The 14,360-nt window shown below is 46.1% G+C and overlaps 1 protein-coding gene across 1 annotated transcript in view; it reads right to left on the minus strand.

Annotated features, from left to right (window-relative positions):
* LOC116511207 (putative cation exchanger C521.04c) overlaps positions 1 to 14,360 on the minus strand; it is a 43,997-nt gene that overhangs the window by 5,921 nt on the left and 23,716 nt on the right. The window contains exons 10-17 of the mRNA XM_032221074.1: positions 12,916 to 13,057; positions 11,623 to 11,806; positions 10,696 to 10,795; positions 9,607 to 9,725; positions 9,247 to 9,284; positions 7,028 to 7,140; positions 4,581 to 4,729; positions 2,839 to 2,933 (exon numbers count right to left, since the gene is read on the minus strand). Coding sequence (XP_032076965.1) covers positions 2,839 to 2,933; positions 4,581 to 4,729; positions 7,028 to 7,140; positions 9,247 to 9,284; positions 9,607 to 9,725; positions 10,696 to 10,795; positions 11,623 to 11,806; positions 12,916 to 13,057 — 940 coding nt within the window. The remainder of the gene's footprint in view (positions 1 to 2,838; positions 2,934 to 4,580; positions 4,730 to 7,027; positions 7,141 to 9,246; positions 9,285 to 9,606; positions 9,726 to 10,695; positions 10,796 to 11,622; positions 11,807 to 12,915; positions 13,058 to 14,360) is intronic.

The following is a 14,360-nucleotide window of genomic DNA, read 5'->3' on the forward strand; positions in this document are numbered from 1 at the left end:
GAAGGCTGAGTCAACCCTGAGCCGGTGAGATTTGAACAGCCGAACTGCAGAACTGCAGTCAGCTGAAGTAGCCTGCAGTACTGCACTCTAACCACTGCGCCACCTCAGACTCACATAGAGAGAGAAAGAGAAAGAAAGAAAGAAAGAAAGAAAGAAAGAAAAAGTGAGAGATGAAAGAAAAAAAGGAAAAAGGGACACAGAGACAAAAGGAAGGAGGGAGAGAGACAGACAGACAGACAGACTATAGAAATAGCAATAGCAATAGCAGTTAGACTTATATACCGCTTCATAGGGCTTTCAGCCCTCTCTAAGCGGTTTACAGAGTCAGCATATCGCCCCCAACAACAATCCGGGTCCTCATTTCACCCACCTCGGAAGGATGGAAGGCTGAGTCAACCTTGAGCCGGTGAGATTTGAACAGCCGAACTGCAGAACTAGAGTCAGCTGAAGTAGCCTGCAGTGCTGCATTTAACCACTGTGCCACCTCGGCTCAGTATTTCTACCTCTATTTTAGCCTCCCTTTTCTTCCCCTGTCATTCTAATATTCAAAGACATGGTCCTTCCTTTTTTTCATTGTTCAATATTTCAATAAGCACTTCTAGCGTCAATCACGATCTTTCAGGCATTTATCAAATTACTTACACCCAGCTTTTCACTGTTAATCACATTTTTATACATATTTATATGAATATTAGAACTGTGTAAGTTGGATAACTGCTCTGTATGTGGTGTGAGGCAAAAATAGCTTTTGACTATATATATTAGTAAGGTATTAGTAATGTAATGTATTTTATTAGTAGAATTATAGAGGCTGAAAAAGAGTTTGGAAATTAGATAAACAGAATTTGTATAAGGGACATGCATTGCTATCTATCGGTGGCATAAGATATTAAGGTAAAGGTTCCCCTCGAACATATGTGCTAGTCGTTCCTGACTCTAGGGGGCGGTGCTCATCTCTGTTTCAAAGCCGAAGAGCCAGCGCTGTCCGAAGACGTCTCCGTGGTCATGTGGCCGGCATGACTCAATGCCGAAGGCGCACAGAACGCTGTTCCCTTCCCACCAAAGGTGGTTCCTATTTTTCTACTTGCATTTTTTACCTGCTTTCGAACTGCTGGGTTGGCAGAAGCTGGGACAAGTCACGGGAGCTCACTCCGTTATGCGGCACTAGGGATTCGAACTGCCAAACTGCCAACCTTTTTAATCTACAAGCTCAGAGCCCCTGCATAAAACCTACTTTGAGTTTGAATTTGAGCTGAGAGTGAGTGGCAGGCTCCAAATCAAACAGGCAACTGCTGTTGCTTATGGAGGATACATGAACCTATTATCTGAAGGACCGGCTTTCTCCTGCGTTAGATCTACCCAACCCACCAGGGTGGGGAGGCAGGGGATGCGTTGGCCCGTGAAGCACGACGAACCGGTGGCAACAAAATGTATATAAAATAGTACGGAATAAAATATATAAGAGAAACATATGTAGATAGAAGGAAATAAGATGTATTGTATAGAAATAAGTATATGAAAAGAATAAGAAGAAATATAAGTATAAATAACTCTGAGTAGATGAAAAATGTGTAAAAATAGACAGATAATTAATATGTGGATGGATGGAGATTAGATGATAGATAGATAGATAGATAGATAGATAGATAGATAGATAGATAGATAGATAGATAGATAGATAGATAGATACAAATAGAGATAGATAGATAGATAGATAGATACAGATAGATAGATAGATACAGATAGATAGATAGATAGATAGATACAGATAGATAGATAGATAGATAGATAGATAGATAGATAGATAGATAGATAGATAGATAGATAGATAGATGATAGATAGAGATAGAGATAGACAGAGACAGTTTGATAGGTAGTTAATATGTGGATGGATGGATAGAGATAGATAGATGATAGATAGATAGATAGATAGATAGATAGATAGATAGATAGATAGATAGATAGATAGATACAGATAGATAGACCGAGAGAGACAGTTTGATAGATAATATGTGGATGGATGGATAGATTGATAGATAGATACAGAGAGAGACAGACAGACAGTTTGATAGATAGTTAATATGTTGATGGATGGATGGATGTAGATAGATAGATAGATAGATAGATAGATAGATAGATAGATAGATGATAGATAGATAGATAGATAGATAGATAGATAGATAGATAGAAAACAGACAGACAGACAGAGACACAGACAGTTTGATAGATAGTTAATTTGTGGATGGATGGATGGATGGATGGATAGAGAGGTAGATAGATAGATAGATAGATAGATAGATAGATAGATAGATAGATAGATACAGATAAAGATAGTAGATAGATAGATAGATAGATAGATAGATAGATACAGATAAAGATAGATAGATAGATAGATAGATAGATAGATAGATAGATAGATAGATAGATAGATAGATAGATGATAGATAGATAGATGGATAGAGACAGACAGACAGACAGACAGATAGTTTGAAAGATAGATAGTTAATATGTGGATGGATGGATGGATGGATGGATATAGATAGATAGATATAGACATATAAAGATACATAAGTATGGAGAAAAGGAATATAATTGATGCTTAACAATGTAGAAATGTTGCAAAGATGATATTTATGTTTTTAAAAATGAAAAAAAAACCCTGTCTAATAAAAATATTTTTAAAAAACCCAAAACCGAATGTGAAATCCGCCGCCGGATCTCCCCCAATGCCAAGAGACGGGAGAGGTTCCCAATCCAAGGTGTTCCTCCGAGGGAGATTTCACAACCGATCCTTATCAGGGTCGACAAAACTCTGCAGAAGGGGAGGCTCACACCTACCTCAAGCTGAGATTGTTCTGCAGGGCAAACTGGATCCCGTTGATCAACTCCGGGATCTCGGGCACCATGGCCAGCACCGTCACGCCGATGAAGTACTGGGAAAAGGGGGGAGAACTCGAGGTTAGATTCCCCTGGGCATCGGGGACCCACCGCCAGGATTCTGCAAAGGGCTGGACGAGGCAGTGGTGGCTTTCGGGGTTTTTTTAAAGCAAACTTCACACCACAATTTGGTAGACAAACTAACAGTCGTAAGGAACGGATAGAAGAGAATATTGGTTGCTCAGGGTTGAACAGTGGGGTCCTGGGGGTTTCTCTGAGCTGGATGGGTTTCTTGCAGACGTTTCGTGACCCAACTAGGTAATATCATCAGTGCCAGAAGGGAGTGTGGTTTGGGGAGAGGAGGAGGTGGTGGAGGAGGAGGAGGAAGAGGAGGATTGTGGCTTCCTTGGTGCTCTCTGAACTTGGTGGTGTTCTTGCAGACGTTTCACGACCCAACTAGGGAACATCATCAGTGCTAGAAGGGAGGGGTGTGTGTGGAGAGGAGGAGGAAGAGGAAAAAGAACAGGAAGAAGAGGGGGAGGAGAACTGCAGGGTCCTTGGTGCTCTCTGAGCTGGGTGGTTTTCTTGCAGACGTTTCATGACCCAACTAGGGAACATCATCAGTACCAGGAGGGAGTGTGGTTTGGGGAGAGGAGGAGGAGGAGGAGGATTATGGGTCCTTGGTGTTCCCTGAGCTTGATGTGTTTCTTGCAGACGTTTCGTGATCCAACTAGGGAAAATAATCCAGGCTAGAAGCAAGTAGGACTTGTGGAGAGGAGGAGGAGGAGGAAGGAGGAGTAATAATACAACTTTGTGGTCCTCCTTCCCTCTGAGTTTGGTGGTTTTATTGCAAGCATTTCACGACCCAACTAGGTAACATCATCAGTGCTACAAGGGATTGGGGTTTGTGGAGAGGAGGAGGAGGAGGAGGAGAATTGTGGTGTCCTTGGTGCTGAGCTTGATGGCTTTCTTGCAGATGTTGCAATGATCAATGCTGTATCCCTGATGATGTTACCTATTTGGGTCATGAAACGTCTGCAAGGAAACCACCAAGCTCAGAGAGCATCAAGGACCACACTGTCCTTTTTCTCCTCCTCCTCCTCTCCACAAAGCCCACTCCCTTCTAGCACTGATAATGTTACCTAGTTGGGTCATGAAATGTCTGCAAGAAAACCACCAAGCTGAGAGAACACCAAGGACCCACCACAGCCCTTCCTTCCTTCCTTCCTTTCCTTCCTTCCTTCCTTATTTTTCCTTCCTTCCTTCCTTCCTTCCTTATTTTTCCTTCCTTCCTTCCTTCCTTCCTTGTCTATTTTTTCCTTCCTTCCTTCCTTCCTTCCTTCCTTATTTTTCCTTCCTTCCTTCCTTCCTTCCTTCCTCCCTCCCTCTCCTTCCTCCCTCCCTCCCTCTCTCCTTCTCCTTCCTCCCTTCCCTTTATTTCTTTCTCTTCCTTCTCCTCCTCCTCTCCACAAACCCCCCTCCCATCTAGCACTGATGATGTTCCCTAGTTGGGCCATGGAAAGTCTGGAAGGAAACCACCCAGCTCAGAGGGCACCAAGGACCCCCACAGCTCATCCGCTTACTTGGAAACGGCCAGAGTTTCCCACCCAGGGGTCCCAATCGCTTGGGCGCCTTCTGAAGAAGCATCTCAGGGACTTCGCCCAGCCCTCCCCCCCTCCCTCCCCCCTCCCTCCCTTCCTTACCTGGGAGATCAGTGAGTTGTTCAGAATGGGGCTGATGTGCTCGGTCGCCAGATCCGCGCAGGCGGACATGCCCAGGGTGGCCACCAGAAGGATGACCACGGCTCTCCAGCGGGACCAGTGGACCACTGCGCTGTGATGGTGCCCAGGCACTGTGAGAAAGCCAGAAGAGGGTCCTCGTCTCTGCCTCAATGTGGACCCCCAGGAAGAGTTTACAAATAAACAGAACCCCCTCCCCAAAACGTTTATTTCCACGTCAAGGTGGAAGGAAGAGGTCAAGAGGAACGTCGGATCGAAACTCCCCTGCTCAAGATGGACTAGTCACTTCAACACACCTGTGTTGCCCGGCCCAAAAGGACAAGCAAGTCCTCGGCTTAGGGCCGTTCATTTAGCGACCGGCTGAAGTTACAACGGCCCTGAATAAGAGGGACTTAGGGCCGTTTTTTTTCCAAACTTAACGAGTGGGTTCTGGATCCCATTGCAACCGAGCCGAGGTGGCGCAGTGGTTAGGGTGCAGTACTGCAGGCTACTTCAGCTGACTGCAGTTCAGCAGTTCGGCTGTTCAAATCCCACCAGGCTCAGGGTTGACTCAGCCTTCCATCCTTCCGAGGTGGGTAAAATGAGGACCCAGATTGTTGTTGGGGGAGATATGCTGACTCTGTAAACCGCTTAGAGAGGGCTGAAAGCCCCATGAAGCGGTATATAAGTCGAACTGCTATTGCTATTGCTATATGCTGCACATAGGGCTGGGCGTCATAATTGGGCATGCTCACACCACCGCCCTGCGGCATCCAGATGTTCGCTGCACATTGTGCGCGCATATGCAATGGGCCCGGTTTGGATATGGATACAACAAATTACAGAGGAACAAATAGAATATAAACCGGAATCCTTTCGGCTGGGAATAACCAAGGGGAAATATAGAAAGAAAATTAAATACATCTGTTGACTACAGCTGGAATAACGTTTGCCCAATGTTGGAAAAAAAGTAATATTCCCCTCCGGATGAATTAGTGATTCAGAAAAAAATTGAATTGTGCAGAAACGGACAAGTTAACATTAAGATTAAAGGATAAAGAAGAATCTGAATGTTATGAAATTTGGGATAATTGGTACAAATGGTTGCAAAACAGGAATAAAATTAATTCAGCCGAGAAACAATAGAGATGTGTATAGAACTGTAGATAAATGTATATAAATATAGAAGCTTCTCTGTAGCTGCCCCAACCCTATGGAACGATCTACCCCCAGAGATCCGGACCCTCCCCACTCTCTCGGCCTTCCGAAAGTCTACTACTACTGGCTATTCCGGCAGGCCTGGGGCTGTTGACCTCTTGAATGAGGTCCAGCCCCACTAAGGTTGAGTGCATGATGTGTCTTATTTAACTTGCTTTTTCTCTCTATTTTAAATTTTTTTTTAGTATTCTTTTTAGAGTTGTTTTTATGTCCTTTGGGATTGGACGGCATATAAATTCATTAAACTTTGAACGTTGAACTAGAAGCGAAATAAGATTGATATGTACAGGTATGAGGACAGAACTGTCAGCCTCTGCTTTGCTGCTGCTTCGGCTGCCATTGAAATGGGGAGGGGGGGGCATGGTATTTGGGAGGGGTTACTAATTGTGCTGGAGGAAGATTCTGGAGTTCTGCTGCCTGTCGGACTACGCATGCGGAGGAGGTTCCCGCCAAGGCCAACGGCACCGACATTCCATCTTGGTGATGCCTTTCGAAGTTATCTCACACCTGACACTTAGGAGAATTATGATTGGACTGCAACTGGGATGCCAAGGGGTGGGGAATGGGTTATTCTATATATCATTTGCTTTCGCGCCTAAATAATCAGTCTTCACTTTGCTACGCTTCTAATCATTTATAATTAGTAAAAGTACACTTGATTTCTATCAATGGAGTCTCGTGGTCTTCTTTCCTAATTACTCAATGAAGAGGTGCTGACAACAACAATGTTGATGTGATGATTGTAAGATGTGATGGAATAATAAAAATCTGCGGTAGAAAAAAATGATAGCAAAGATGATACTTTGATTTAAACAGGTAAGTATAAATAAGTACGGAATCGTACATAAAAACGGGTAATGAATAAGAGGAACCACGAATGGAAGACATAAATGTATAGGAGGGAAGATATTAACTGTAAAGATACACCGATACGGAACTGCTGAATGATAATAAATAAAAATAATTTATTTATTCTGCAAATAAAAAATCTGCTCTAAGAAAAAAAAACAGGTAAGGACCGCGCGGGGGGGTGGGGGGGTGGCCGCTGCTCCCAGCTACCACCGGTAAGGCCGTAGGAGACCCACCACTGCTTAACAACCGTTGCCCGCATCCCCGTGGTCACGAATCAAAATTATTCAGACGCCGGGGGACGGATTCAGTCCTCGACTTATAACTGTCTGTTTTAGCGACGTGGGACGGCCCGGAAGACTTACTGTGACAGTCGCTGATGTGGATGTCGTAGATGTGGGAGTGGGTCTTCAGGGTGAAGACGAGCCCGATGACATACGCGGCCGGGAGCATCAAAGAGACGGTGTACACCAGGGGCCTGCGGTGTGGGAAGCAAGGCGCAGAATAACAAGAGTTGGAAGGGACCTGGGAGGTCTTCTAGTCCAACCCCTTGCCCAAGCAGGAAACCCTCGACCATTTCAGACAAATGTTCTTTCCAATCTCTGGTTCAAAACCACCAGTGGCGAAGCAACAACAAGGTGGCGCAGTGGTTAGAGTGCGCCACTGCAGGCTACTTCAGCTGAGTGCAGTTCTGCAGTTCGGCGGTTCAAATCTCACCGGCTCAAGGTTGACTCAGCCTTCCATCCTTCCGAGGTGGGTAAAATGAGGACCCGGATTGTTGTTGGGGGCAATATGCTGACTCTGTAAACCGCTTAGAGAGGGCTGAAAGCCCTATGAAGCAGTATATAAGTCTTAACTGCTATTGCTATATGCTGACTCTGTAAACCGCTTAGAGAGGGCTGAAAGCCCTATGAAGCGGTATATTGCTAACTGCTACTGCTATTCTGGTGGCAAGGAGTTCCACTGGTTCATTGCGCTCACTATTAAGGCATTTCTCCTTAATTCCAGGTTGCTTCTCTCCTCGATGAGCTTCCATCCGTTGCATCTTGTCCTGATCTTCTGGGGCTCTGAAGGATCTTCCCCTGGGAGGGTCCTCCAGGCCGGAAAAGTTTTGAAGCAACTGCAGAATCAACCTCCTGATCCGGGAGGGCCTTCTGGATGGGCTGGGTACTACAGCTCCCATATTCCTGGACAGCTGGGATTTGGGATTGTAATCCCACCTACCTACAGATTACAGACGGATTATCAGAAAGGGTTTAGGCCGGGGGGGGGGGTCCAACCTTGACCAATTTAAGACTTGTGGACTTCAACTCCCAGAATTCCCCAGCCAGGATGCTACTAACACTATTAAGGAGACCTGATGCGTTGCTAGCTAAGTGTTTTGTGAGAACAAAGCAGTAGTGGGTTTCGGCTCCCGCTGCAATCGGTACCCTGCAGTGGGAGTCACCACTTTGAGCCAATGACCAGGTGATGGCGAGTTCTAGTCCCGCCTTCAGCATGAAAACTGGCTGGGCGACTTTGAGCCAATTACTTTGAGCCAATTGCTAGTCCTGCCTTGAGTCATAAAAGCCGCCTGAATGACTTTGGACCAATCACCAGGAGACAGGGAGTTCTAGTCCCGCCTTAGGCCAGCCAGTGCCTCTCTCTCAGCCCGGCCCACCTCGCAGGGTTGTTGCTGTGAGGAAAATCGGAGGAGAAAGTTGTGTTGGATCATTTCTAAGCCGCCTAGAGACAACCTTGTAAGGGAGAGGGACGGCACAGACAGTTAATAAAATAAATACATAAATAGGCTTGCCGCCTTGAGTTATTTGTAAATGTAATAAAGGCAGCAAATAAATAATAAAATAAAGGTACAATTAAAATAAAATAATAATATAAAATAAAAAAATAAAAAAATAAATCTAATAATCAAATAATAAATTACATTAATAATCAAATAATCAAATATTTAAATAAATTACATTAAATTAAATTACTACATTAAAGTAAATAAAATAAAATAATAAAATAAAATAATTAAATTAGATTAAATTATTAAATTAGATTAAATAATAAAATAAAATAATAAAATAAAATAAAATAATAAAATAAAAATAAAATAAAATAATAAAATAAAATAATAAAATAAAATAATTAAATTAAATAATTAAATTAAATAATTAAATTAAATAATTAAATTAAATAATTAAATTAAATAATTAAATTAAATAATTAAATTAAATTAAACTATTAAATTAAATTAAATAATGAAATGAAATGAAATGAAATAAAAAATAATTAAATGAAATTAAATAATTAAATGAAATTAAATTAAATAATAAAATGAAATAAATATTAAATTAAACTATTAAATTATTAAATTAAATTAAACTATTAAATTATTAAATTAAATTAAACTATTAAATGAAATGAATTGAAATTATTAAATGAAATGAAATTAAATAATGAAATTAAATTAAATAAAATAATAAAATAAAATAAAAATTAAATTAAATAATTAAATCAAATCAAATCAAATCAAATCAAATCAAATCAAATCAAATCAAATCAAATCAATCAAATCTTCCCAGCAAGAGCTACTCACTCAATATGGCTGTAGTAGAGAGTCCCGTTGTTCTCCATCTACCGAGAGAGAACCGAAGCGTCAGAAATGCCAAGTCAAGACCCGCACATCCCAATCTCTTTCGACCTCTCCCCCCACTAAAAAACCCAACTCAGCCAGCCCTCTACTTCTAAACTTTCCATTTGATGCCACTTTAAGACCTTCAGGTGTGTCGGGACTACAAATCCAAGCCTCCCCAGCCCACCTGGGAACCGCCAAATGAATACACTTGGAAGGGGCCAAAGCTCTGAGGCATCGATTCTCATTGGCGGCTGAAATGGTCGCGGGAATGGCTTCCTCGGAGGCGCCGTTCGAAACCTGCAGGAAGGCCATCCCACTTACCAAATCAAAGTGACAGCTCTGGCAGACGTAATGTCCGGGTAATTCTTGAGTCAAATTCTGGCATTCCCCACAGACCAGCCTTCCGTAGACTTTGGAGAAGAGAGTCGGGGCAAAGACACCTGGCAGGTAAAGGGATGGGGTGAGGAGAGTTCATGTGCGATGCCACCCTGGAGGGCAAAACCAACCAGATTACAGGGCAGTGGCTGATTGGCGCAGTACAGAAAATCCCCCATATGCCACAGTCCGGATCCCACCCTGTTGGCCGCTGGAGGAGGCTTGGCCGTCGGGGTCAGCATCAGGGCAGCCTGAGAGCTCCGAGGGGGAAGAGGGAAGGGAGCTGGCAGAGAGAGGGGGGGGCAGAGGTGGAGTCTGGGCTGTCAATCAGCCCTCAGATGGAGGGTCAACAGTTCCCAGGTCTGGAGGTGGCTGATGAGGAAGAGGAGGAACAGCTGAGTCCAGTGCCTGACGCAAGGATGCAAAGAAGGCACAGAGGAGAGGAGAGCAGTGGAAATCTATGGGCCGGTCCTTGGGACGGAAGATCCCTGAGTGCCTGACGTGTGGATGTACAGAAGGCAGAGGAGAGGAGAGCAGTGGAAATCTATGGGCTGGTCCTTGGGACGGAAGATCCCTGAGTGCCTGACGTGTGGATGTACAGAAGGCAGAGGAGAGGAGAGTAGTGGAAATCTATGGGCTGGTCTTTGGGACGGAAGATCCCTGAGTGCCTGACGTGCAGATGTGCAGAAGACAGAGGAGAGGAGAGGAGAGCAGTGGAAATGTATCGGCCGGTCCTTGGGACGGAAGAGCCACTGCTGCTGGAGAAGCCCCACCCGAGCCCTGGGGATGAAAGGCAGGGGGCAGAGATGAATAGATGGGGCAGACAACTATTCCTCTCCATGCTGGATGGTCCATCCCGCCATCCTGTATTTCTAGGAGGGAGGCTTCGAGATTGATCAGATCCCGCTAGAAAATCTTCCATTGGAGGCCGAAGGGGCTTTCAGCTCAAACTGTGATGTTGCAGCTCTGCGTTCCCAACCTGAGATATAAACAACCGAGGGCGGGAAAGGGGGTTTGGGCGCCCCCAGAGCTTACCCCCCACTGACAGGAACAGGAGAGCGGAGCTGATCCCGGCCGAGCGGCTGTTGAACCTTTGCTCTTGATGGCGGATGCCCCCAATCACCATGCAGAGGCCCTGCAAGAGAGAGAGGGAGAAGGAGAGATAGATAGATAGATAGATAGATAGATAGATAGATAGATAGATAGATAGATAGATAGATAGAGAGAGAGAGACGGAGGGAGTGGGGGAGGGAGAGAGGATGGGAGGGAAGGGAGGAAAACAGAGAAGGCGAGAGAGAGGGGGAGAAGGAAAGAGAGACAGAGAGGAGAGGGAGGAGGGAAGGAGGAGAGATAGAGGGAAGGAGGGAGTGGGGGAGGGGGAGAGGATGGGAGGGAAGGGAGGAAAAGAGAGAAGGATAGAGGGAGGGAGGGAGAGTAGAGAGGGAGAGAGAAAGGGAGGAGAGAGACAGAGAGGAAAGGAGGGAGAGAGGGAGGGATGGAGAGGGAAGGAAGGAGGGAGAGGAAGGAAGGAGATGGAGGGAGGGAGTGGGGGAGAGAGAGAGGATGAGAGGGAGGAAAAGAGAAGGAGAGAGAGATGGAGGGAGGAAAGGAGGGAGAGATAGAGAGAGGGAGAAGGAGAGAGAGAGGGAGAGTAGAGTGGGAGAGAAAGGGAGCAGGAGAGATAGAAAGAGTGAGAGGGAGGGAGGAGAGATAGAGAGGGAGGGAGAGGGAAGGAAGAAGGGAGAGGGAGGAAGGAGAGATAGAGAGCGGAAGGGAGAAAAAGCGAGGGGGAGGGGGAGGAGATAGATAGGGGGAGAGGGATAGAGGGAGGGGGTAAGAGATTGGGAGAAGCACTTTCCATCTCTTGGTGCTGAACCTGGGTCAAACAGGACCTCCCCCCCACCCCCAAAGCCACGAAGGGACCGGGGGCCCCATGGAAAGGGGCTGGGGGCCCAGACCCACCGGGACGAAAAGGACGCAGCCCAGGAGGGTCCCCGTCAGGGCGGACTTGACGATCTCCTCGTAGCACTTGTTCTTCTCGCGAGCCCCCTTGATGAGGGCCGTGATGTAGAAGGTCAGCTCCGTGATGGAGCCAAACGTCGCGTTGACCACGGCCCCCACCGCAAAGTTGCTTTGGGCCGAGATGCTGCGGGAGAGAGAGGGAGGGAGGGTCTCACGGAGGGAACCGAGGAGCCCATCTTGAGGGTCTTCCTGGGCTCTTCAAGGAGGAGGAGAACGGAATAACAGAGTTGGAAGGGACCTTGGAGGTCTTCTAGTCCAGCCCTCTGCTCAGGCAGGAGATCCTAGATCACTTCAGACAAATGGTTGTCTCCAGTCTCTTCTTGAAAGTCTCTAGTGATGGAGAAGGAAGGAAGGAAGGAAGGAAGGAGGGAGGGAGGGAGGGAGGGAGGGAAGGAAGGAAGGAAGGAAGGAAGGAAGGAAGGAAGGAAGGAAAAAGAATAGCAGAATAACAGAATAAGAGTTGGAAGGGATCTGGGAGGTCTTCTAGTCGAACCCCCTGCTCAGGCAGGAAACCCTACACCACTTCAGACGAATGGTTATCCAATCTCTTCTTGAAAACCTCCAGTTTTTGAGAAGGAAAGGAAGGAAGGAAGGAAGGAAGGAAGGAAGATTAGCAGAATAAGAGTTGGAAGGGACCTTGGAGGTCTTCTAGTTCAGCCCTCTGCTTAGGCAGGAGATCCTAGACCACTTCAGACAAATGGTTGTCTCCAGTCTGTTCTTGAAAATCTTTAGTGATGAGAAAGGAAGGAAGGAAGGAAGGAAGGAAGGAAAAGGAAAAGCAGAATAACAGAATAACAGAATAAGAGTTGGAAGGGACCTTGGAGGTCTTCTAGACGAACCCCCTGCTCAGGCAGGAAACCCTACACCACTTCAGACGAATGGTTATCCAATCTCTTCTTGAAAACCTCCAGTGTTGGAGAAGGAAAGGAAGAAGGAAGGAAGGAAGGAAGGAAGGAAGGAAGGAAGGAAGGAAGGAAGGAAGGAAGGAAGGAAGGAAGGAAGGAAAAATAATATACAGAAGACCTCCAAGGTCCCTTCCAACTCATCCATTCTAAGTCTGAGGAGACCTGAAGATTCATGTGTCAGGAAAATGCACCTGGTCGCTAAATGAACTGTTATAAACCAAGGACTATCTGAGCTTTGGATTCCGTTTGGAAACCAACAAAGAGGTCAGGAATCTTGAGAGGACCCCCACTTCTCCTCCTTCTGGCCAAAGGTCCATACGAGCCTCACCTGGCAATGGCCATGCCGATGTAGTAGGAGAGAGGCATGATGGAGAGGAGAGCCAGGGTGAACTTGGTCACGGAGCTGGTGTAGTAGTTGTGTTTATCGGCGTAGCCCAAAATCAGAGTCACGACGACCAACGGGAGGAGATCTGGAGGTTGGTGGGTCAGGAAAACGCGCCTGGAAGGGGGCCTTCAGTCGGCCGGGATGGCGGTGGAGAGCTGCGCTGGTGGAGCGTGGGATACAACGCTCAAGGAGAGGATCTGGCTAGTAGTGGGAGGGCAGAGCGTTAGAAGTTCGTGGCTGTTGACTAAACGGAGGGGTTGGACATACATCCCGGAAGAAGAAACGAGGCGCGTGGTGCTGTGTGTGAGTTTGGTTGTTATCTTGCAGACGTTTCGTGACCCAAGTAGGGAACATCGTCAGTGTTGTGAGTACAGTTTGCAGGGGAAAGAGAAGGAGGATAAGGAGGAGGGGGGAAGGAGGAGGAAAAGGAGGAGGGGAAGGAAGAGGGCGAGGAAGAAGTGGAGGTGGTGGTGGAGGAGGAGGAGGAGGAGGAGGAGGAGGAGGAGGAGGAGAAGAGGAAAAGGAAGAGGAAGAGAAAAAGGAGAGAAGAGGAGGAGGAGAAAAAGAGGAAGTGGAGGAGAAGGAAGAGGAAGAGAAAAAGGAGAGAAGAGGAGGAGGAGAAAAAGAGGAAGTGGAGGAGAAGGAAGAGGAGAAGAAGAGAAGGAGGAGAAGAGGAGGAGGAGGAAGAGAAGAAGAGGAAAAGGAGGAGGAGAAGAGGAGGAGGAAGAAGAGAAGAAGAGGAAAAGGAGGAGGAGGAGAAAACTACTTGCTCTCTGTTTATATACATGTGGATTGTCCTTGCATGTAAAATCGGCCATCAACAGGCACATAAAGATGAACAACAGCTACACACCATTCAGAAGACACAATGAAAAAGCTAAAATGTTAAAAGAAAAAAAAGAGCAAACGCCTCCTTGCCAACAATTAACACCCCAAGGAGAGATCAACAGAGGACCAATTAATATGAGACCAACAATCAAAAGCTTAATCAAGGAACCACCAACACCCCTCAACCAATAGTGACAGGGCAAACCACTGGTATATAAACAGAGAGCAAACTCCACTTCCTCCAAGCACTGATGATGCTACCTAGTTGGGTCATGAAATGTCTCCAAGAAAACAACCAAGCTTAGAAAGCACCAAGGACCACACAGGTCTCCTCCCCACCCTCTCCTCTTCCTTTTCCTCTTCCTCCTCCTCCTCTTCTTCTTCCTCCCCTTCCTCCTCTTCCTCCTCTTCCTCTCTGCAACCCCTCTGCCTTCTAGCACTGATGGTGTTACCTAGTTGGGTCGTGTAATGTCTCCAAGGAGACCACCAAGCTCAAAGAGCACCAAGGACCCCACAGTCCTCCTCCTCTCCACAAACCCCACTCCCTTCTAGCACTGATG

The sequence above is a fragment of the Thamnophis elegans genome, chromosome 7, assembly GCF_009769535.1.
Source record: "Thamnophis elegans isolate rThaEle1 chromosome 7, rThaEle1.pri, whole genome shotgun sequence".
In the NCBI taxonomy this organism is placed as follows: domain Eukaryota; kingdom Metazoa; phylum Chordata; class Lepidosauria; order Squamata; family Colubridae; genus Thamnophis; species Thamnophis elegans.